Genomic DNA, 21,769 nt, shown 5'->3' on the forward strand with positions numbered 1-21,769 from the left:
CACCCCACGCGCGTGCACGTGCACATCGCGCTGCCTCCCCTACGCAGCGGGCGCATTGGACGGCTATTGATCGCCGCGCACCCCTCCACCATCTGGCTTGATTTTTGTGCGTGCACCCTCTGGTTCGGCGGGGGCCTGCTCCCCCTTGCACACAATGAAACTTTGGGAGAGCAGCAGCGCGCGTTGTACTTTTGTCTTTGGCGTTGGATGCATTTGCCGGCGCGCTCCGCCAACAGGTCGATAAAGTCTTCCCAGTACGCACACCCACAGCCACCCTCTCTAACTAACTGTGTATTTTTCATTCTGCTCACATTTGCCACGCGGGGAGTATAGTGGGCGCACGAGAAGTCCCCGAAATTTAATTTTGTTCCCAAGGCAAAAGGGCATCAAAGCTGCAGGCAGCATTTGGGTCGTTATGAATATGTCGCGTATTTTTTACTTTCATTCAACTAGCCCGTTGCAATCGCTCCCCGCTACCCTATCGCTGGCCTACTATACTAAATCATTCATGAAATGATGCAAATGTGCGCGTCCGGCTCGGCACGTTACTACCGATTAATTTTTCACTCAAATGCGTGGCGCTTGAATTAATCGTCTTTGTTTTTCTGTTTGCGTCTACAGCACCGCCATAGGAGCCGGGGATAGTGTGGTGGCCACCAACGGCATCCTGGATCACGACATACATGCAGCTATCGTGCCGCTGAATGGTAGCCATTCGGGCTCATCGGGGCGCAGTACGCCTAATAACTCCTCGGACCCGGCCCCCGGCAAACTCTTTGTCGGTGGCCTGAGTTGGCAGACATCGAGTGAGAAGCTGCGCGAGTACTTTGGCATGTTTGGTACAGTTACGGACGTGCTTATTATGAAGGACCCGGTTACTCAGGTAAATAAGATTGCGTAAACTATAAAAGTACTTATTTTTGATCATTTTATCACATTTTTCTATATCTGTTTCCCTCAATTTCTATCATCACAGCGGAGCAGGGGATTCGGTTTCATAACATTTGCGGATCCCACCAGCGTTGACAATGTTCTCAAAGTGCCCATCCACACGCTCGATGGCAAGAAGATTGATCCAAAGCATGCGACACCCAAGAATCGACCAAAGCAACCCAACAAGACGAAGAAGATTTTCGTAGGTGGTGTAAGTCAGGATACGTCTGCGGACGAGGTGCGCGCATACTTTAATCAATTTGGCAAGGTTGAGGAAACGGTCATGTTGATGGATCAACAGACGAAGCGGCATCGCGGTTTCGGTTTTGTCACGTTTGAGAATGAGGATGTTGTTGACCGCGTATGTGAAATTCACTTCCACACTATTAAGAATAAGAAGGTGGAGTGCAAGAAGGCGCAACCTAAGGAGGCGGTGCAGGCAAATGCCCAGTTGCTGGGCAAGAGGTTGATGCTCAGCGGTTTGGGCATGCGTATGGCAGCTCCGAGTGCCGCTGCGGCGGCGGCAGGTGCGATGGCGGCCGCAAATCCTCTGGCTGTTGCACAGGCGCAGGCTCAAGTACAAGTGGCGGCTGCTGCTGCCGCTGCAGCACAAGCGCAGACCGCTGCAGTTGCTGGCTACGGTAAACTGTTAGGGGCATATCCACCTCTAGCTGCGTATCGTTATGCACCGTATCCAATGGCTGCGACAGCAGCGCCTACGGCACCGACGCCCACACAAGCACAGGCTGCTGCCGCTGCCCCTACGCTTGCCCAGCAAGTGACTAGTCCATACCAGGGCTATAACCTTACCAACGTAGACATGTCCAGCTTCCAGGGCGTCGATTGGGGATCGATGTATGGCATGGGCATGTATGTCTAGTCGCCCTCGTCGACTATACTCACCCACCACACTTAACTTGGACTTCCACTTTCACAGACACGCGTCTTCTTGTGCCTACTTTTCGAAACGAACATAATGATGGGAAACAAATGCGCGCGCGCAAGAGAGCTGAAAACTTAACGAAAAGCAATTTTAACTCTCAATATTTACCTTAGTAATACGCGCGGCCAGAACAGCAGCCGCGCTGACCGACAAGCAAATTACCTTCTATGCTCACACGCTCTTTGTTATAGCATTTAGCAATAATGACTCGCAATAAAGCAGTATTAATAATAAACATTAAATTTAACTAGACGATGATGGGCACTTGCATAGTGGCATTTGTGTTGGGCTTGATACAGGTGGCGGCAACCTATTGCCGCCCTTTTCAAAATTTTATTCATTTGCATTTGGAGCTCCATCTTTTTAGAAGTTAGAAGTTTTGCGAGTTTCTTTTGTGCTTTCGACCAGTTTCAATCGCCGTGGCATTAGTAACTTATTTATTTTGTTAGTGCTTAAGTCAGTTATTTATTAAGCCAATTGAAATTCAGTTTGCCGAGACGACAATGAAAACAAACAAATATGGGCTGTGTGTTGTGTTTACTTAATTTACTACTCGAAACCCGATACCAAGTAATGTTTGACGGTGTGTCGATTGAGAGCCGAAAAGACATTCTTTTGTTGTTCATTTTTAATTTTAATTAAAATATGTACCAATGACGCGCTGCGAAATGCGTCTTGCATCTCAAAACACGTAGATCTCACTCGATTTTATTGATAAGTTTGTTCTTTACGTTTAGTACTTAGTTTTGTATCTCCTCACACAAGTGACTTGTGCCTAACGATGAAATGAGTTGTTCTGAATCAAGTTCGTCGTCATTGTGTTGGCAGGCGATACCTATCGACTCTGACAATTATTTATATAATCATCTCGTGCGCGAGACTCATGCGATAAGAACACAGTTTACCTTATTATTTATTGGTAGTGCTTAGATATTGTTAAATTAATATTAGGAATTACGATAATAATGTACATCGGATACAAAATGGCGCATGGCAAAGCATAGCATGTTTTCGCTCAGAAGAGTGTTGTGCAAGTAACGAAACTCGATCAATCGTTTAGAAAACATTCCTGACTTATTAAAAATATTAACTTGTAACCCATTGTGGAGTTTTACACTTAACATGAATCTGCAGTAGTTGTGCGATTTGCGGACCAAAACTTGAAGACGATCGCCCTCGACGCGTTGCTCAATTCGCGACATCACAATACTAATTAATACTAATCGCCCACGAAACAATTAAGTCACAGTCAATATTGCAAGAATCGCGCTGAATCAATTAATGGCGACTCAATTATGTCGGCGCGCTTGGGCGATCGGTGCTTCGCATTTTTGACTTGTGTCTAACGAGGAATAAAGCAAACAAAGTGCGCCACTCTTGTGATACATAATTAAGCTCGGCAGCAGGCGATGTTTGATGATGACACTGAAGGGATGATGAACAATTTTCATTTCTACCTGCTCTCGTTTAATTTTACCCAGTGCCAAAGCGACAGCCAAGTGACAAGCAACAGTTTTCACAATAACGAAAATAAAAAGGAAACTTTTTCATCAAACACTATTGTTTTGAGTGTCTACTGAAACTTTGCTTGCTGCCACACAATATTGTACATAGTTTATGTTCATGTATTCGTTTGTTCGCATTGAAACTGTGACACAAGACGTTAGTTATTTACTCATTAGAAATGATAAGTTCTTGATATACAAAATAATGAAGTGAGCGAAACACGAGATTTGATAGTACGAAACATCTTATTTATCATCAAATTTATTATTTGCGAGTAGGGATTTTGTAGAGAAACCAGTGAGAAGTCGCATACGAAAGCAATAATATACTAAACATTTGAATTACGTTCCTGGCTTGGCGAAGACGTTGAGAAAACAGCATGGCAGCGCGATTGTATGATATTAATATTATAAATTAGTAACTTCTTTAAAATGATGATCCTATATTTTTGTATTTTATTGACGGCGAAGAGAAGGATTCATATTTCTCAAGCTATATTTGGATGGAACAAGTCTCGACGTTTGAAAAGTTGTTGTGAAGTTAGACATAAAAATATGAACATAAGGGTTGTGCTGTAAACTTACTCGATATACATACATACATATAAAAGTGAATAAACTAAACAACATAAATTGATATTTATTTCCGAAGAGGGAGCAGCGGGAACAGTGAAGAACGTGACGAGGCAAGAAAAACTTACAATAAAGACAATGTGAAAACACCCAAAGTTTTTGGCTTCTCACTATTTATATAAATACTAGATTGTATTGTGTACAACCAATGATGATAATTAAGAGGCATAAACGATAATAATTAATAAACTTAATTGAAATATGACTTTTAAAAAAGAAACAGGTAGGGATGATTCGGACTGTAGACAAATTGAACTTGATGACATATTGACAAATGAAATGTGTGCTGTGGAAATTCCTTTTTTAATTCTAACTTTAGGTTTTACTTATTTACGTTCTCTTTATTTCTTCCTATTTTTCTCTCACGAGTTTTAGTTTAGAAAAACATTACGTTTAAGACAAACCAACAGGGGATGTATGAAGACTTGTTTAGTTTATAGTTTCCCATGCGGCTCCCCCAGCGAGCCGCTTGCCGAATTATTTTATGTTTTTGTACCACTTAGTTACTACTCGTAGTTTAATTTAATAATTAACCGATTATGTTTGTGTATTTTATTTAGACATCTATGTGTGTGCGTAGTGCTGGGTCGATGTGTGGAGCAAGAGATCAATGTTAGCTTCTGGTGGCTTCTTTTAGTTGTTATGACCATGACATAGCGTTTAGTTACTATTAGTATTTAGTATTTATTTGTTTCTCGATTATTGACTGAATTAGCATAGTTTTCGATGTTACTACTACTCCTTTACGTTTATGATATACATATACATACACGCTATGTCCGATATGGCAATCGACTTTTGAATCCACCCGGAAACAGGTCGCCACCATAAGGCTACCAAACTACGCACATCACATTTTGTTTTTCAAAATCTGAGTATTTCCTTTGTTTTTTTGGTGAATGAATGTTGTGAATGTCTGTAACTTGTGATCGAGTATAATAATTCATTAATTACTTAGCGTTATTGGTAGTAGTGTTAAGAGTTATTTGTAATTTACTATATAGTTACTTAAAAGCGTAGTTGATAGTGACGAATTAAGTATTACTATTTAGTATCTTGTGTACGGTACTTGTACTTTAATTGAGTAATTACTTACTGCGACAAGTAATAATTAGAGTTAGTGTTTAGTGTTGTACATTATTATTATTATTATTATTCGTAATTATACTATAAATATTGATAATACAACCAAATTCGATGCTATTACTATATTTGAACTCCAACTTCCCGATCTCATACACTAGATCTTCTCCATTTTTACAAACACAATACTTCTACTAAGTATGCATGAAACACTTATATATTGGACAAACTACGCCAACAAACACACTTCATGACGTTTTCCTCTGAATATTGTAACATTTTGTAGTTTGGTACCTATCCGAACAGTCCTGTGCATCCATGGCTTACGTATTACAGAAAAAGTTTGTCCAGTGAAACATTTTCTATCATTTTACACTTGTGTGGCACATGTAGTGGCGGCAGTTCAGCATTTTCTTGTTTTTAGTACACTTTAACCTGATTGTCTACTCATAGGCTTAATAATTGTGTAAGTAAAAGTTAGTAAGTAATTCTATGTGTTTACTTTTCAGTTGTTGTTTATTAACCATATCTTACACTTTTTAGATTTCTTGTAACTATTGTGTAGTATTTTTATAGCCAATTGGAATGGACCCGTGTGGAGAACAAACTTTCGTTTTAAATTTAAACTAAACAAGTCGGACATTGGACCCTTGGGATTTCGTTCTTCAAATATTCTCATGTGTTTTGATTGCGATCCACGGCATACTGCGATATAATTTTATGCATAGTGAATTTATTTCGACCGAAACATACTTGTAGTGAGTGCATAGTTTGCATTTTTTGATACATTTTTAGCGAGAATCTCCAAGCGTGCCTTAAGTAAGAGCAACGCTACGCATCAAAACGTTCTAAAACATTTTACGAATCTCACAGCTGAAGAAAATGTGAACAATGTGGATATAAACCCCAAAGAAAAAATAATTAATTACTCTTAGACAATCCATCAGCGCAAAATTAGTTCAAAAGTCATTCGAATCGTTTGATGAAATCGAAGCACGACGAAAACGAAGAAATTATTTTGTCGATTAAAGTTGTATATTTCATACGCCGACTGATTTTTATGTAATATATTGGGACGAAATTTAAAAAAAAAGAGTAAGTAGCTGAACTAGTTAGCAAACGCAAATACAATAAATTGAGGAAAAGAAATAAGAGGAATTTACATATGTGAATGAAAATTATCAAGATATACAAATGCCTTGTGGTCTTCCCTAAATTTTTAAAGTCAACGTTTGTTGTGAGCGCTTATAACGTGGTAGACGATAATAATTAGTGTTTATGGACGCAGGTTTGGCGTCTAGTTCAGTCTCAATCGATGATATTAGTACCTTGAATAACATTTACATAGACTTTGATATATTTTTTACCTGGCACACGTTATAACAGGCTTTCTATGACCTGACAGTACAATTAGCGTATCACTAGCTTTTTATTTCCCCATCTAGTCGTTTCATTTGCTGAAAACAGGAAACTTTGACATTCCAAAGAATATAAGTTTATGTATTGTAGAGATGTTTATTAGTTGTGGAAACTGTGTGCCAAATATAACAACAATTTATTCTAATTATAAAACTTAACTATCGTTGTGATCGTAAGTTTGTAAATTTACTCAATTTATATGACCTACACGTAAATTATTGGACAATACCGGAATCAAAACCGAGCAAAACTGAAAGTATAATAAAATGTAGCGAAAAATTAAAATGCATACATATATAGTAAAAAAGATACTGTTAATATGGTCATTCCTATGTTGACCAACGAAACTATTCAGAACTGTTCAGATAACCTGAAACGAAACTCGAATTGAACTACGAATTTCGAGTTTTAGTGCATTCCGCGTATTAGAACTGTAATAAGTATATTGACAAAGAAGGAAAACAAGAAATATTGTACTTATATTTATAGTATTAGCAGGACTGTGCGATCAGCCGGATCCTTAGATGTATATTTATTATTACCATGTGGATTCTAATATATTGCTGACTATGATATTATGTAGATTGTAGATTTGAATAGCGTGTAGCATAGATTAGGAGAAATTATATTATAATGGATATATTAAAAATGAAAGAGTTCAACGTTCAGACCAACATTAATATTTATGTACCAATAATAATATGATATAATAATATTACTGCTTTTCATTTCCTTCAAATAATCCTTACGATCCCGATAGTCGCGAAGGAGCTGAGTTAAATTTGGTAAGTTAGTATTATTACCAATTATTTTTAATTTAAATTTAATATTCAAATAATTTTTATGTACTTTGAAGAGTTGTAAATAATATATACACTCAAAAATCTATTTTAAAATCTAAACTAATATCATTCTTAAAAAATGATATAGGATACTGTTTGCCGTGAAACTGAAATTTGACTAATTGAAATATGACATGTACGCGTACAGCAAATCACAATTAAAGATTTTAAACCGGGATCTACTTATTTACATGTATTGTAGATATTATACGAGTAGATATCCGCGGTTGTTTCCGGGTTACAGGTTGTTGTGTTGTTCGATTCAAGAGCGGCGTGTGATGTGCTGGACACATCGGCTCTAGAAGGCTTGTGATCTTCGTTTATTCGCCACGCTCTCTCATATTTAAAATTTGTGGTGTTTGTAAATCCCAAACTAAAATTACTGGGTGTGCGTGTGTGGCGCTATGTTTGCAGGGGTTCCCGGACTTTTGCTCCTCAGACGATCGTTCACACGACAACTGCCCACAGTGACTTTTGCTCACACGGACAATTGCGCACATGGACAATTGCTCACTATTTAATTTAAAAAATTTTTTTAAACAATGCCGACAATTATTTATTTGTTTATTTTTTTATTTTTTTATTTAAAACCTTACATTTACAGTAATGAACGAGAGAATTTCGAAGATTTAAAATGCAAAATTTCAAATACAAAAACCTCAACGAGGGAATAGAGTGGAATTAAAAGAAATAGTGTAAGCATCACATGGCCAAACGTTGTTAAACACTCGATTAACTAAACGTTCGTTACGCTTGCTCTTATCAATCTCTTGACAAAAACTCCCGTTTAGCCACTTAATATTTAATAAACCATTATGCATAAACTCCGATAAAAGTGTAAAATTGAAAACGAAAATGTTCAGTGTCAAATATACAAATAAGTTGGGATGGGGAGTAGTAGCGTTTCTTGTTCCTGCCTTCCCTGTGAGGTGTTAGTTTGCCAAACGTTTGCGGTGCGCGCATCTCCGTTGTTTTCGAAGTCGCACAATTGTTGGAAGTAAGAACACATACGCCTAACCGCATGTTTCATGTGTCAACTGCGACAGGGTGTATGTATTTCTGATATATAACTGAATAAAATATAGTATAATGTTTAACAACATGTAAACGCATATTAATTGATTCAAATAACTACAGATGTACGGAAATTTATTGTCCTAAGCAAAAGATAAATGGATAAGTGCATACCTCACAGGTACTTTTTTGTAAAAAATTCCGGACTGTAAGGGGTCTTAGGCACAACGAAGCGAAGGATGAGCGAATTTGTCGGATTATAGAGAAGTGCCTAAGACCCCTTACAGTCCGGAATTTTTTACAAACAAGTACCTTGTAATCCGACAAATTACAAATCCTAAAGTACAAACATATGACATATGATCATGTCGGATTACAAGGTGTGCCGGATCAAGCCGGGATTCCACTGTATTGAGAATGATTTGATGAACTGAAACAATCTAACTGACGTAACTTTATTTATTGTTCATATGTGCAACTTAGTGCCATCTCCGTTCGAATGATTTGACTAAGATTTATTTCTCATATTCCACGCTATTGAAATAGAAGTTTTTGAAAACATTGTCTAGCGCATCTATGTTAACAGTCTGTCAGGACAAATAAAATATAGTGAGATAATTGATAAAGCTACTAATTACTGCCTTTTTTACTCAGCTAATAACAATCTAAAGAATACAATACAAATAGTTTAATCATGTTCTGTTCTCAAATATCTCATTTCCATTTTTTTATTCACAATATCCACAGACCGCCCCTCCATCATAGTCACACCAGATGCAAGAAGTGCTTGTGCAAGAAACAACCCAAACAAAATATTTCCAATTGGTTTTGTTAACTGTTTCCATAAATTAAGTACCTGTAGAGGCTGAGTAATATAAGGTACATTGTAGGTGCCATAACTTATTGCAGCCTAAAAATAAACAAATTAAACATTATTTAATAAAGGTACTTCATTGAATATTACTGAAAATGCTGATATTGGTGCAAGCAAGGATGGTACTACACAGCCAAACACAGACTGAATACTGGCTGCTCTAATTTCAATGCAAACAGCACAGGTATCCTTAAGTATGACATGAGGAACAATCAGTCCATAATGAAATACAAGAGTTAAACTAGTTGGTATTAGTGAAGATGCCAAAAACGAGGAGACACTGCCATATGACCTTAATTTTAATTTTCTTCTGTAGTAATCATTAAGATATATTCCTACAGCAGCTGATGCTCCTCCTAAAAAACCTGCTCCATACTTGAAAAAGAATCTAAAATAGCAAAAAGAATGTGTTTTATGTGTGTTTCAATTTAATTTTAGTTTTTCTTACACATCTTTCCATTCTGACCAGTCATGCATTAACTTAATTTGATAATCAACAGCTTCCTCTTTAGATAATCGCACGGCGTCTGTTGGTATGTCAGAAAATCTCCCTCGTTGAATCGCCATTCTTTGATTCAGAGTTATTTAATTGTTACATTCAAAACAAACGTTTTAAAACTTAAATAACCTTAAACTTGTGTGTGATAACACACATATATTCTATACCCACGGACATTATGCGCCATCTATTGACCAATAAACCAACATTTGTTTAGAATACTACTATCTAAAAATGGCAATTCCAAAATCTCTTATATTTGATTTATTTCTTTGTTCATCAAATTGTATCTACTTATTAATCAATTAAATTTAAGTAATTGTCATCGATTAATATTCTTTATAAGTAACCAGTGGTTTTAAAAGTCTTGACAATTCATCATAGAATTCTAATATAATCATTAAGTTTCCAATAACATATCAATAAACGTACTCTGGAAAATCAATCGTAATAATAAATGGTCGATTTACATTTACAAACGTGTCTCTTTTTTTCTGCTGTTAGCATTTAAAAATAAACTATTATTCTACAAGTTCGTTAACGTTAATTTCGTTTGATTTGATGATTTAATTTTATACCTGAGACACTTTCTTTCAAAAGTACAGTGACATTTTTTTTGTAAAATAAGAATGAATTTTTGAACTTTAAATTAAGCAAAAAAAAAATCACAGTTAAAATTAAAATGTAACAAATGCTTGTGATGTAATTATATATGTAAAGTAAAAACAAGAATTAATTGATGTGAATGTGGAGATCAATGCGTTTGGTTATGTGGGTTGCTCCTCGTACAAAATGGCGTCATCGAGTCGTCATGATTTACGGTCATATTAATACGCCTACTTAAATCCACCGGGCTATGCGCTAACTCTACAGATAGGGGATGGTTCATCCAATAGTAACAGTAATTATTGAGTTGAGCATCATTCATGCCAGCTTAGTTTTGTCTCCATAATTCGTAAGGGATGAAAATGGCAGTGGCTTTTTGCATATTACGCTATTTCGTCGGATCACCTCATGAAATTAATCTACCGTAAGTAAGTCAGCAAAGTTTTCTGGTGAAGCTTTGATTTCCAATTGATTATATTGACACTGATTGAAGCGGAACGTTTCTATCAAATATTGAGAACAATTACAAAGAGCAAATGAAAATCTTGAACTGAATTTTCACGTGAGAAATAAACGTTCAGCTCCAATATTTGTATGCTACCTTCATGATCATGGTAGAGTTGGTATGACATTTGATAGAATGTTTAATGAAGTATTGACAATGCACGTCGCATTCGAAAGCCCCCTCCCAAAATGAAAGCGGATCTAATTAATTACCCAACCGACAATTCTTTCGAATTTGTTAAATTTTGAGGCACGAAATATTAATAGAATTCTCAATATGTATCTAATATAAATTCCTATCTTACGTCTTAAATATAATTCACTCGTGTTGCTCGTTATTTGCGTTTGCGGATGGCGTAGGTCTGTGCGCCGGGGCTAAGCAGGAGCGGTGGAAACTCCTGCTGGTAGACGGGGCTGCCCGGAAACGAGTTCCACCACACAGGCACCGGTTGCAAGAGCTGCGGTGGCGGTGGACGCGCAACAAAGTGCGCGCATTGCAGCGGTGCGCGTGGGTGATGTTGGTGGAGATAATTGTAGTCGTAGTGGTTGAAATGTTGGGGCGGCCGGAGCGGAGGCGGCATCGCCCCCCACGCTAGCTGCTAGCACCGGCGGCCGTTCCAATAGTTGACGTAGTCCTGGTACGTCACCGAAATGATCTCACTCTGATAGCGCGTTAGTTTGATGGCTTTGCGCACCTCGCTTGTAATCGTCGCTTTGTAGCCGCCTTTGCGCAGAAGCGCATCAATGGTTTGAATTTGATCCCAACCTGTACCAGGAAAACATTGATGATTATAGCAGGGCTGAATACAATGGTAACTTAACACTAATTATACCTTGTTCAGGTGCAACTTCAGGTAGAAAAGTGGCAGTGCGTTTGTTGCCTTTCTCGTTGATGAATTCAATTCGGATACCATGCACACCGACCTCCCAATCGAGATAATCGGCCGCATCCTCAAAGTGTCTTAGAATTGATACGGACACCGATAGCTTGGTGAATTCATCACGCGTCACCGGGTTGAAGCGGGAGTCTTTGAACGCGCTTGTGATGGCGTACTCCCGCAATCCCATTTGCAGGTTCAGCGCGTTAAAAGTACCAATACAACCGCGTAGTCTTTTGTCCTTACCAATCTTCCATGTTACAAACAGTGGACTGAAAAAACGCACAAAAATTATTAATGTACTAAATGCATGTCTGGTTGTTGTCAAATCGGTGTTGGCAACCAGACGTGTAAAAAGTTCATAGACTCAACAAAAACAAAAAATAAACATAATCGAACAAAGAGATGCAAGCGCAGAAAAAGCGAACAAAGGAAAAGCGCCCCGCACGTGCGGTGATGCGCCTGGTTCGTATGCGCAACGGTTGAACGACCTTTCCGACAGCAATAATGATAACTGCGCGACGATTCGATAAATGAAATTGAGCAAATCATGGCCAGGTGGATGGCAACAGAACAGACAAATGAAAAGCGCAAGTCTTTGTTAATGTGGTTGCAGCCAACTTACTATGCGTCATTGTTGAACGTAGGCGTCTTCGGCGGCTCGAGATTGAACAGCTGGCTGTAGAGCACATCGAAGCAATAGAAGCACATCTCCGGCAGGGCAACCGTGCCGTTGGGGCCGTTCGACGTCATACTGGTCGTGCTCGAGTGGCCGTCGCTCGATTCAGACGAAAGCAGGCTCTGCGAGTTGTTTAGTTTCTGCTTCTTGGTGCCACAACAGCCTGCTGCCATTTAGCGCCGTATGGACGGACGCCTTCCGTCCCTCGAGCCCCGACCGTCTCGTGCACTCAGTCCGCCGTCCGGAGGTGCATACGAGCGAGCTACCACAACTTTGCCAAGGCGGGCTCCGGGAGCACTGCCTGACGACGGACCAGCTGACTGCACCAGCACGGTCAGTCTGCGGCGTGGGGGGTTCCCACGCAAAGTTTCTGCGCATACTCCATAAACCTTGACATATATGGTTTCAAACTATGCCGAAACGAGGCAAAACTAAACTATCAAATGTGGATTATTGTTGTATCAATATAGTGTCCAGTTCCCCTGTTATATTTTGTTCAATAATTGTTTAATCAAATGTCAGAACAAAACAAATCCATTTAAAAAACTTGAAAAACTTCTTATTGAAAATGGAAGCCAAGAAAAAAAGTAGTGTCGTTAGTATCGCATATTAGAAACATGTAAATATTTGGTTGCCTACATATTCAAAATTTTTGAAAGTTTCCTTTGTTGACATTATATTTGAACTATGTCATATATTAAAAGTAGTTAATTAATAAATTCAAATCTAAATTTCCTGTACACCAAATTTATTAATTGTACTAAAGCAAACATGACTGATTTACGCAACGACGAAGAGGAAGAAGCTAACAAGGAACTGCGTTTACATGAAGGAATTCAAAAGATCTACACACTTATTCACGAAGGAGTAGTTTTAGAATCGCCAATAGATATTCACATACCAAATGCAATCGCACTCGAACTTCCTCCATTAGAATGGCATCACATGGAATTAGAACCAAAGCGAGTTAAACTTACAAATTCTGGTCATACTGGTAACTGATTTTATATTGATATTTTCTGATGTAAAGTACACTTCGTTGTAGTTATTTATAGTGCAAAATGGTTACAAGAACGGCCCTATCTTTCCGGCGGACCATTCATTGGCAACTATGTTTTTTCACAACTGCATTTCCATTGGGGCAACAATAATATGTGTGGTTCAGAACATACCATTTCGGGCAAACCACATATTCTTGAACTGCATATGGTTTATTTCAAAAGTTGCTATCTGACACAGGAGAGCGCTTTGAAACGAAAAGACGGCATGGCTGTAGTTGTCTACCTATTTAAAGTAAGTTGTGATTATTAACGTTTTTAACCAATATTTATGATTATTGTGATAATATAGATACAAGATAATATAAACGAAATGTTACAAGTCATTATTCAAGCTCTGTCTTTAATAAACGAACCACACACCTCGACGCGTTTGAAAAGTTACCCATTGGAAAAACTTGTTGCACCGTTTGCGGATGATTATTTCTTGTACGTTGGCAGTGTCAACACTGCTACCTGCATGCACTACGTGCTTTGGTTGATCAGTCGGACTCCGATGGGAATATCAGCGGAACAAGTGCGTTCTGTGACTTAATCACTACAAATATAGAACTAAATTTCTTTTTCTATTACTTTAAGATGATGGGATTTCGAACGTTACTAGGTGCTGAGAGAACGCACCTCGCTAAGAATTACCGTGATGTACAACCACTAGCTGATAGAGTATTATACCATGTCAATCCAGGAGGGCAGTTGCATTCTACACTTCTCCCAATGCAGAAAGATGATTGAGACTGCAACATCGCGCACTTGTCCGATTTTAAATCACAAGGAGCTTTCAATTGTAAACGTCTTCACTTAAAATAATACATCTCTGTTTTTTTTAAATATTGTTTGTTCTTATTTATATGTACCAATACATTTAGATGTAAGTATAAGTGTTTCATGATTTCATGATCATACTTTACCAAATGAATATTTAGTTGCCTAAATGCAAAAATTTTTGAAAGTTTTTTCTGGCAGTTTTTGAAATATGACAAATATTGAAACTTATTAATTAGTAAGTTCCAATCTAAATTTCTTGTATACCTAATTGTTTAAAATGTATTAATCAAATATGAGCGAAAAAAACGATGTGGAAGAAGAGGATCAAGAGGAAGTCCCTTCACATGAAGGCCTTCAAAAAGTCTTCGCACTTACCCACGAAAGGGAAATTTTAGAATCGCCAATTGATCTCCACCTGCCAAAAGCAACCGCAATCGAACTTCCTCCATTGGAATGGCATCACATGGAAGTAGAACCAAAGCGCGTTAAACTTACAAATTCCGGTCATACTGGTGACTGATCTTAAGCAGATGTTTTAGTATTGATAACATTTAGGTGTAGTTATTTATAGTGCAAAATGGATACAAGATCGGCCGTGTGTTTCTGGTGGTCCTTTCACCGACAACTATGTTTTTTCACAATTGCACTTCCATTGGGGCAACAATAATATGTGTGGCTCAGAGCATACCATTTCGGGTGTTTCACAAATACTTGAAATGCACATGGTTTACTTCAAAAGTTGTTATCAGTCGCAAGAGAGTGCTTCACAACGAAAAGATGGTATTGCCATGATTGTCTACATATTTAAAGTAAATTATACATATTAAATAACTTTTTGTAAACAAGTAACTATCTGATTAATGTAAATATAGCTTCAAGATGAAATAAACGAAATGTTACAAGTAATCATTCAAGCTCTGCCTCTGATAAAGGAACCACATAGTTCAACACGTTTGAGAAGTCACGCTCTGGGAAAATACATGGCACAATTCGAAGACGATTATTTCCTGTATGCTGGCAGCATCAACACTACCACATGCGTGCACTACGTGCTCTGGTTGATCAGTCGGGTTCCCATGGGAGTATCCATGGCACAGGTGTGTTTATTTGCGCAAATTACACAAATCTATAACTTCTCGCTTCTTTTTCAAGGTTGAAGGATTCAGATTGCTAATGGGTGCTGATGGAGCACTTCTCAGTAGGAATTTCCGTGATGTACAACCATTAGTTGACAGAACACTGTATCATGTAAATCCTTCGGGGCAAATGCATTCTACACTAATCATTATGCAAAAAGAAGTTGATACTACTATACAGCGCACACATCAGACAAATAAATATCCGCGTTCATCGCATGAATACAGCGATCCAACAGGCACCACGATTTAAAATCAAGTTGCGCTTTGTAAATGCCTACATGTCAGATAATACATTTTTGTTTACCAATATCGTTTGTTGTTATTTAAAAAGACCAGTACATTCATAAAATACACTTGTACTTAAATATAGGTATAAATATGCCTTAAATGTATAAATATTTCGAATGTTTCATCATTATACTCATCATTAGCATGATAATTGATATTCAATCTTTGAATACATTGACGTAAGTTTGCTTAATACAAAAATACATATATGCATGTTGTGTAAAAAATGTGTAAATGTTTCTGATATAAAAGTCGCGTAAAGCTATGTAGTTGCTAGTCGCTAACGATACAAAAATAAGAATTGCACTTTGCACATTTTGCGTTCACATTGTTGCACATCAATTTTTATTTGGTGTTGGCGATAATAAAATAAATAAAAACTAATTATGAGCGTAGAAGTAATTAAATATTATTTACAGTCTTGTTACGTAATTGTTTGTGCAGCCGTTTTGCTTGTTTAAGTACTAAGTTAATACTTAGAGTCGGAATTGAGCAGTGTATAGCATAAATATTAGCAAAAGACATTAGTACAGTTTTCGTTATCACAACTTTTATGAGATAATGATAATTTGTGTTCGTCTAACTACGTTTTTAGTAAATTTACCTATAAAATCATCGCTCGCACTAAAAATACTTGCTTATTTATATTTAAGTATAAAATATTGCCTATCTTTAATTTTTATGTTCGATAAATATTCTTCTCTTGCCTTCTCAAAGATATGTTGTCTTTAAATCAATCTGTCATAGACTATAGGTCATACAGATGTTTCCGAATTAAGTCGCAAAACAAATTTATTGCTCTTCGGATCGACGACTTCTTCGGTGATGTTGAAATGCGGCAATTTTTTGATGCAGCACAAGAGTGATACATCATTCTGCCGCAGTTGGAAACAGATATTATCACCAATCGGCCGTGACAACAGCTCATCACAGATGAGCGCCCAAGTTTGCACGCATTTCTGCTCTTTATCGTTTAATAACACTGGTTCTGTCAACAGATAGGGCTCTAGAAAAGCCCGTGGTGTCAGATCGTGACTAAGACAGTTAGCCAAATGCGTGAGGATGCTATCCACCGAGTGTCGTGGTTGTTGCCTAGTCACACGCAGATATTTCTGCAACGCGCGTGCCATCGATGGAAAGATTGCTTGCGCCGCTTCGTGCGGATCCATGGGAATCGCCGGAGCTTGATCATTGTGCAGGCGTTTAATGTGCGTGAACGCTTCCTCAGCGGCTGTGATTAATCGCGCTCGGCGCTTTTTAACACGCCGCTCGTATTCATGCTCCTCGTAGAAGCGTTCATTGTGACTGGAATCACGACGACGCGCATGTGCAGCTAACATTGCGCGTGAATTCGACTGTTGCATACCGCTGTTATTGACACCGTCCACTTCGTAAAATTTAAAACTGCTAGAAGCTTTGCGCGACTTCGATACTGGAATACGCTCCAGATAAGGGTTGTAAATCGGAAATTCGGTGTAATAACGCTCGAGGACCCAAACAGCAGCGCGTTGGATGCTCAACTGGCCGATAGAGAATGCTTTAGAAGCGCCATCAGGGCTGCGGATGATTTTTATATAGTACGCTGGTTTCTGGTGGCGGATTTCCATCAAAACCACTGATAAATAATGTATGAAAAGTAAGGTATCTGTTAAACTTGAAGCATAAGCCACTAATGCTTTATAATCGACTGAATCTTCTGGAGTGATGGCTGCTCGCGCGTTTTCTGTGACCTGTTAAATATTATGTTTTAATGATAATCCAATGAATTAAACTTAAATACTTGCCTGCACAATATAAAATAACCAGTTAGCAAAGGTGCAAATCAAAGTTAAACCTAAAACGCTCGCTCGGAAGAGAAATATTCCGGGTAATGTTGCATTCGGTTTGCGTAGAAAAATAGCCCACGCACCACCAGCTAAAATAACCAACTTGAATGCCAAAGACACCAGTAGACCTTTGCACTCTGCACCACACAACAATAATTTTGAATTGTTCTGCAGCCCAACATTCGATGATAGCGCCGGAAAAAATCCTAGTTTCGGAAGAACAACCATTGCAATTGGGCTCAGAAATGCGCTTACTGATATGACATAAGTAAAAACTGAACCAAGATATTGCTGGCAAATGAAACTGAGGCCAGTGTCTGGTTCTCCTGGCCAGTTGCTCACATCTTCTGTTGACCCAGACTGTTCTGATGTGTTACCGGTTATTGCGGTCGTATTTTCTCCCCAATTATCATCTTGTGGCAAGATTTGCACCTCAATCACTTCCTGGCCGTCGCGATTGTCTGGCGTGAGTGTTACAGATGTTTGAAATGGAGCCATATCTTCTGTTTTCTGTGGTTTATTCCTAAAAAAATATTTAAATTACATTTTTGAAGGTGGCATTTTCACTAAAGGATGATTACCTATTGCTTCTGTGAGAGTGTTGTCTGTAATTGTTTCTATCTCGATGGTAGCCCTTTGATCTCCTGGATCTTGAGCTGTTCTCAGACTTTACAGACTCAGTTTCCATGTCTCTTGCAGTCTCATTCCCCATAAATGTAGATTGTGATGCTTTTTTGAGCTTACCACTTGCATAATTTTATTGTTGCTTGTGGGTATGTGCACTAGTAAGAAGTGCAGTGCAATAAGTTCATTGACATGTAACTATTGACATGCAAGGTTATTTCTAGTTCCAATTAGATTCGAAGAAGCGCATTTATCAACCCCAAAGCAGCACATTCAGTTGATTACATTCCAATAATGATTATAAACTCGTTTTTGTTAGTTTTATTAACAAAAACGCGTGTGGAATGCTTGAGGTCGTAAACACGGTCGGCGTTGATTCGTTTCTTGTAAACTCGGCGTACACTGAGTGAAAGGATAGCTGTGTTTGCGTCCCTTCGCAAACTTTGTGGTTGATTCTTAAATTTACTAACGCACTGAACAAAGCGCGGTGAAATAAATTAGTTGCTTCTTAATCGTTTCTTCGCTTCACGGTTTCACGTTTCGTATCAAAACATGGCGGCTTCTGGTCATTAGCACCTGTGCCGCCTTGTCTTCCGTGCTCCCCACGCTCCCCACCCTCAGCGCTGCCGCTGAAGAAGCATTCACATTCAACAGGGTGTAACAACAAAAATTAGAAAGAAATTAGTTATTTGTGAATATTAAAAGTAGGTATTTTGTTAGAATATATAAAATATGTTTTCATTTGTTTTTCACACAACTGTTTTCCCAACGGTTTTTTAAGTTGTTAATTTAATAACCTACAAATATATGCAATTTGTTTTTACTTTTAAGCTTCCAATTCGAATTCAAAATGAGTAAAACCACTTCAAATGTTAAAACTGAAACTGGCTATCAACTCTTCAACAGAATTCATCTTCGACCTCGACTTGATAAGTTACACTCAGCAATTTTTACAAATGGCCCAGCACCAAACAAAGTTATTCAAATCACTGGAGCTCCAAATACAGGAAAGTCAATGCTTATTGCTGAATTAATAGTTAATACAATTTTACCTAAAAAATTATCTGAAGAATTTAAAGAATGCAGTGCAGTATTAATAAACACTGATCATCAAATATCAATAATACAAATAATTCAAATAGCTGAGAGAAAATTGTCAATGTTAAACATTCCAACTGAACTGCATCAGGGATTAGTTAGAACATCACTGAAAAAGTTAACTATTCTAAATTGTTATTGCATCAGACAGTTGGAAGTTACAATACTCAACTTGGAACACATTTTATCTCAGAACATTGATATTGCACTGCTGGCAATTGATAGTTTGTCAGCTCATTATTGGTATGAAAGATATGCAGCCACATTTAAGAATGAAAATGAATTATATAGTGTTAATAAACACTGTGTGCATTTGTTGAAATCTTTAAAAGCTATCATTGAAGATAGACACATTGTTACAGTGTTTAGTAAATATGAAACTGATTCAAGTCTAACAACAATGATAGATTACACTGTGACATTGAAAAAAGTCGATTTTAAAAATGAAGAAAATAAGAATCAGTTTTTGTTAGAATGTTATGACCATGAAAAACAAACGAAAGTTGTAAAATGTTATGAAATGGAGACACTCATGTTGTTTCAAATTGCATGATTGTATGTACTACATATAACCTATGTAAAATATGGTGTTTTCGCCGATAAAAAACCTTTGATGCGTACAATTTAATCATTACTCAAACATTTATTGCAGCCATTTTGTATGTACAAATACTTTAATCAACGCTAAATAAACGAGTGTGCCAACGGGATATTTCAAAGTAGATTTAGTACATTTAGTTTTAGTAGTTACCAGTGGTTGCAAGCGTGAACATCTGCGCTTCTGATTCGCAAGTTGTGCGCCTAATCAAATATTCAAGTTCCTGAAGTGAAGCAAAATCGAATACGGCAGAGCGGTTAGCCGACGACGAATACCTACTACGTACAAAATTACATCTATCTCTAGCAATCATATGTGACCGACACAATTTGCGCCTAAATTAATGAATATGGAAAGTAAAAAAGCAAATCTCTTCAGCGATGAAGGTGACCGCGAACAAGACGAGGTTAGATTGCAAATTATTGATAAGAATGATAAAGTTGAATTTCTTAATACATAATAACTACACCTTGTAGAAAGTGTTGATGCCATACAACTACATCCTGCAAGTGCCTGGTAAAAATATCCGCTCCAAGTTATCACTTGCATTCAACCATTGGCTCAATGTACCAGAAGATAAACTACAGCAAATAGATGATATTATCCAGACATTGCACAATGCCAGCTTACTGTAAATATTTATGTGCTTAAATTGCATACAATTTGATTACATTTTTATGATATGTCTCTCTCTAGGCTTGATGACATTGAGGACAATTCAGTATTACGTAGAGGTATTCCAGTTGCACATTCCATCTATGGCATTGCTAGCACAATCAATGCAGCCAATTATGCTATTATTATTGGTCTAGAAAAATGTTTAGCATTAAATCATCCTGATGTAAGAAAAATTGCAATTTTTTAAATATTTGGTTAGATTAGGTTATGTACTAACTAGAAATATGTTTGATAGGCTGTAAAAGTATTCACAGAGCAATTGTTGGAATTACACAGAGGGCAAGGAATGGAAATTTACTGGAGGGATAATTATGCTTGTCCAACTGAAGAAGAATATAGTGAAATGACCAAAAAAAGTATGGACATTTCTTGTTGATTACAGTATTCTTACATTTGAATAATATTTTGTTTGATTATAGAAACTGGAGGATTATTCATGATGGCAATTCGATTGATGCAACTTTTTAGTGACAATAAGGAAGATTTTACAAAACTAGCTGGTATATTAGGACTATACTTTCAGATTCAAGATGATTACATCAACTTGCATTCTGAAGCAGTGAGTAATATTAATTTTAAACAAATGACTCAGATTTTAATTTGCGATTTGATTATAGTACATGGCAAATAAGAGTTTCTGTGAGGATTTAACAGAAGGTAAATTTAGCTTTCCGCTGATTCATGCCATAAACAGCGCGGACGGTGAAAGTTTAGTAATGCGTAAGTTAAAATATTACAAAAATAATTATACAATTAGGCTCTAACTAAATAATCTCTACAGATATTTTAAGACAAAGAACGCGTGATAATGAAGTGAAAAAGTACTGCGTTTCGTTGCTGGAGAACTGTGGGAGTTTTGAATATACGAGGAAAAAACTAGCGCTCTTGGACCAAGAAGCCAAACTGGAGATCGCCCACCTCGGCTCCAATCAATACCTCGAAGAGTTCCTCAACACTGTGCTCAAAGCACATTCAATGCCACAGCCTTAAAAGATTTTATTTCGATTAAGTGCAAATACAACACACATCAATGTTGTCAATCGTTCGTCGTAGACGAAAATGCATCCATTGAACATTTTTTCTTGCTTTCAGTTGAGTTTAAGGTTCGGTCAAAGGTGAAAATAATGCCGGTGATGCTTTGTTATTGTATTATTTTGTGAAGCACATGCATGATATTTATAACAAAGTAATGTTTGTAATTATGTGTCTAGTCTTGTTGCAAATAATGGATTTCTTATTAAAAAAATCACCAAATTATCGAGAAATCAAAATTTTAACCTTTC

General features: G+C 37.5%; 8 protein-coding genes across 12 annotated transcripts in view; 5 read left to right on the forward strand and 3 right to left on the reverse strand.

The window, feature by feature from the left end:
• The window catches only part of msi (RNA-binding protein musashi), a 28,324-nt gene extending 23,117 nt beyond the window's left edge, over window positions 1-5,207 (forward strand). For all 5 annotated transcript variants that reach the window (XM_065313429.1, XM_065313433.1, XM_065313431.1 and 2 more), the window contains 2 exons: window positions 622-883; window positions 977-5,207. In XM_065313429.1, coding sequence (XP_065169501.1) covers window positions 622-883; window positions 977-1,813 — 1,099 coding nt within the window. In that variant the 3' untranslated portion in view covers window positions 1,814-5,207. The remainder of the gene's footprint in view (window positions 1-621; window positions 884-976) is intronic.
• Window positions 5,208-8,987: 3,780 nt separating this feature from the next.
• Window positions 8,988-9,959, reverse strand: LOC135801000 (uncharacterized). The gene is made up of 3 exons (XM_065314366.1): window positions 9,695-9,959; window positions 9,337-9,634; window positions 8,988-9,282 (listed from the first exon to the last, which is right to left on the reverse strand). Exons 1-3 carry the CDS (start codon window positions 9,811-9,813, stop codon window positions 9,061-9,063), a joined length of 639 nt encoding a protein of 212 aa, XP_065170438.1. The 5' UTR covers window positions 9,814-9,959; the 3' UTR covers window positions 8,988-9,060.
• A 105-nt stretch (window positions 9,960-10,064) lies between these two features.
• LOC135800998 (AMMECR1-like protein) lies at window positions 10,065-12,739 on the reverse strand. The gene is made up of 3 exons (XM_065314365.1): window positions 12,359-12,739; window positions 11,689-12,005; window positions 10,065-11,621 (listed from the first exon to the last, which is right to left on the reverse strand). Exons 1-3 carry the CDS (start codon window positions 12,583-12,585, stop codon window positions 11,455-11,457), a joined length of 711 nt encoding a protein of 236 aa, XP_065170437.1. The 5' UTR covers window positions 12,586-12,739; the 3' UTR covers window positions 10,065-11,454.
• Window positions 12,740-12,974: 235 nt separating this feature from the next.
• LOC135800996 (carbonic anhydrase 2-like) lies at window positions 12,975-14,298 on the forward strand. Its single transcript, XM_065314363.1, has 4 exons — window positions 12,975-13,406; window positions 13,458-13,705; window positions 13,763-13,987; window positions 14,050-14,298. Exons 1-4 carry the CDS (start codon window positions 13,184-13,186, stop codon window positions 14,200-14,202), a joined length of 849 nt encoding a protein of 282 aa, XP_065170435.1. The 5' UTR covers window positions 12,975-13,183; the 3' UTR covers window positions 14,203-14,298.
• A 96-nt stretch (window positions 14,299-14,394) lies between these two features.
• Window positions 14,395-15,681, forward strand: LOC135800995 (carbonic anhydrase 1-like). Its single transcript, XM_065314362.1, has 4 exons — window positions 14,395-14,747; window positions 14,797-15,044; window positions 15,108-15,332; window positions 15,388-15,681. Exons 1-4 carry the CDS (start codon window positions 14,528-14,530, stop codon window positions 15,622-15,624), a joined length of 930 nt encoding a protein of 309 aa, XP_065170434.1. The 5' UTR covers window positions 14,395-14,527; the 3' UTR covers window positions 15,625-15,681.
• Vang (Strabismus domain-containing protein Vang) lies at window positions 15,668-18,354 on the reverse strand. The gene is made up of 3 exons (XM_065314353.1): window positions 18,070-18,354; window positions 17,447-18,011; window positions 15,668-17,392 (listed from the first exon to the last, which is right to left on the reverse strand). The coding sequence occupies exons 1-3, from the start codon at window positions 18,198-18,200 to the stop codon at window positions 16,418-16,420; spliced, it is 1,671 nt and encodes a 556-aa protein (XP_065170425.1). The 5' UTR covers window positions 18,201-18,354; the 3' UTR covers window positions 15,668-16,417.
• Window positions 18,355-18,674: 320 nt separating this feature from the next.
• On the forward strand, window positions 18,675-19,920 carry Xrcc2 (X-ray repair cross complementing 2). The gene is made up of 2 exons (XM_065314372.1): window positions 18,675-18,816; window positions 18,944-19,920. Exon 2 carries the CDS (start codon window positions 18,963-18,965, stop codon window positions 19,761-19,763), a length of 801 nt encoding a protein of 266 aa, XP_065170444.1. The 5' UTR covers window positions 18,675-18,816; window positions 18,944-18,962; the 3' UTR covers window positions 19,764-19,920.
• On the forward strand, window positions 19,879-21,743 carry qm (geranylgeranyl pyrophosphate synthase quemao). The gene is made up of 7 exons (XM_065314361.1): window positions 19,879-20,214; window positions 20,285-20,439; window positions 20,505-20,649; window positions 20,722-20,842; window positions 20,906-21,045; window positions 21,104-21,206; window positions 21,268-21,743. Exons 1-7 carry the CDS (start codon window positions 20,152-20,154, stop codon window positions 21,474-21,476), a joined length of 936 nt encoding a protein of 311 aa, XP_065170433.1. The 5' UTR covers window positions 19,879-20,151; the 3' UTR covers window positions 21,477-21,743.
• The last annotated feature ends 26 nt before the right edge of the window (window positions 21,744-21,769 follow it).

This window comes from Atheta coriaria, unplaced genomic scaffold (genome assembly GCF_025399875.1).
Source record: "Atheta coriaria isolate IRGN ID8LTWV9N9 unplaced genomic scaffold, Caltech_Dcor_3.1 hic_scaffold_10_pilon, whole genome shotgun sequence".
In the NCBI taxonomy this organism is placed as follows: Eukaryota; Metazoa; Arthropoda; class Insecta; order Coleoptera; family Staphylinidae; genus Dalotia; species Dalotia coriaria.

What these genes read in the sequence shown, in the direction of transcription:
- LOC135801000 (XM_065314366.1), bottom strand. Translation starts at nt 9,813, where the DNA reads ATGGCGATTCAACGAGGGAGATTTTCTGACATACCAACAGACGCCGTG. An exon ending in TGGTCAGAATGGAAAGATGT is followed by an intron (nt 9,635 to 9,694) that starts GTAAGAAAAACT and finishes TTGCTATTTTAG; the next exon opens with ATTCTTTTTCAAGTATGGAG. An exon ending in CACCAATATCAGCATTTTCA is followed by an intron (nt 9,283 to 9,336) that starts GTAATATTCAAT and finishes GTTTATTTTTAG; the next exon opens with GCTGCAATAAGTTATGGCAC.
- LOC135800998 (XM_065314365.1), bottom strand. Translation starts at nt 12,585, where the DNA reads ATGGCAGCAGGCTGTTGTGGCACCAAGAAGCAGAAACTAAACAACTCG. An exon ending in ACGTTCAACAATGACGCATA is followed by an intron (nt 12,006 to 12,358) that starts GTAAGTTGGCTG and finishes GCGTTTTTTCAG; the next exon opens with TCCACTGTTTGTAACATGGA. An exon ending in TGAAGTTGCACCTGAACAAG is followed by an intron (nt 11,622 to 11,688) that starts GTATAATTAGTG and finishes TTCCTGGTACAG; the next exon opens with GTTGGGATCAAATTCAAACC.
- LOC135800996 (XM_065314363.1), top strand. Translation starts at nt 13,184, where the DNA reads ATGACTGATTTACGCAACGACGAAGAGGAAGAAGCTAACAAGGAACTG. An exon ending in TACAAATTCTGGTCATACTG is followed by an intron (nt 13,407 to 13,457) that starts GTAACTGATTTT and finishes ACTTCGTTGTAG; the next exon opens with TTATTTATAGTGCAAAATGG. An exon ending in TGGGAATATCAGCGGAACAA is followed by an intron (nt 13,988 to 14,049) that starts GTGCGTTCTGTG and finishes TATTACTTTAAG; the next exon opens with ATGATGGGATTTCGAACGTT.
- LOC135800995 (XM_065314362.1), top strand. Translation starts at nt 14,528, where the DNA reads ATGAGCGAAAAAAACGATGTGGAAGAAGAGGATCAAGAGGAAGTCCCT. An exon ending in TACAAATTCCGGTCATACTG is followed by an intron (nt 14,748 to 14,796) that starts GTGACTGATCTT and finishes ATTTAGGTGTAG; the next exon opens with TTATTTATAGTGCAAAATGG. An exon ending in TGGGAGTATCCATGGCACAG is followed by an intron (nt 15,333 to 15,387) that starts GTGTGTTTATTT and finishes TTCTTTTTCAAG; the next exon opens with GTTGAAGGATTCAGATTGCT.
- Vang (XM_065314353.1), bottom strand. Translation starts at nt 18,200, where the DNA reads ATGGGGAATGAGACTGCAAGAGACATGGAAACTGAGTCTGTAAAGTCT. An exon ending in CACTCTCACAGAAGCAATAG is followed by an intron (nt 18,012 to 18,069) that starts GTAATCATCCTT and finishes ATATTTTTTTAG; the next exon opens with GAATAAACCACAGAAAACAG. An exon ending in GGTTATTTTATATTGTGCAG is followed by an intron (nt 17,393 to 17,446) that starts GCAAGTATTTAA and finishes AATATTTAACAG; the next exon opens with GTCACAGAAAACGCGCGAGC.
- Xrcc2 (XM_065314372.1), top strand. Translation starts at nt 18,963, where the DNA reads ATGAGTAAAACCACTTCAAATGTTAAAACTGAAACTGGCTATCAACTC.
- qm (XM_065314361.1), top strand. Translation starts at nt 20,152, where the DNA reads ATGAATATGGAAAGTAAAAAAGCAAATCTCTTCAGCGATGAAGGTGAC. An exon ending in GTGACCGCGAACAAGACGAG is followed by an intron (nt 20,215 to 20,284) that starts GTTAGATTGCAA and finishes TACACCTTGTAG; the next exon opens with AAAGTGTTGATGCCATACAA. An exon ending in CGGTGAAAGTTTAGTAATGC is followed by an intron (nt 21,207 to 21,267) that starts GTAAGTTAAAAT and finishes TAATCTCTACAG; the next exon opens with ATATTTTAAGACAAAGAACG.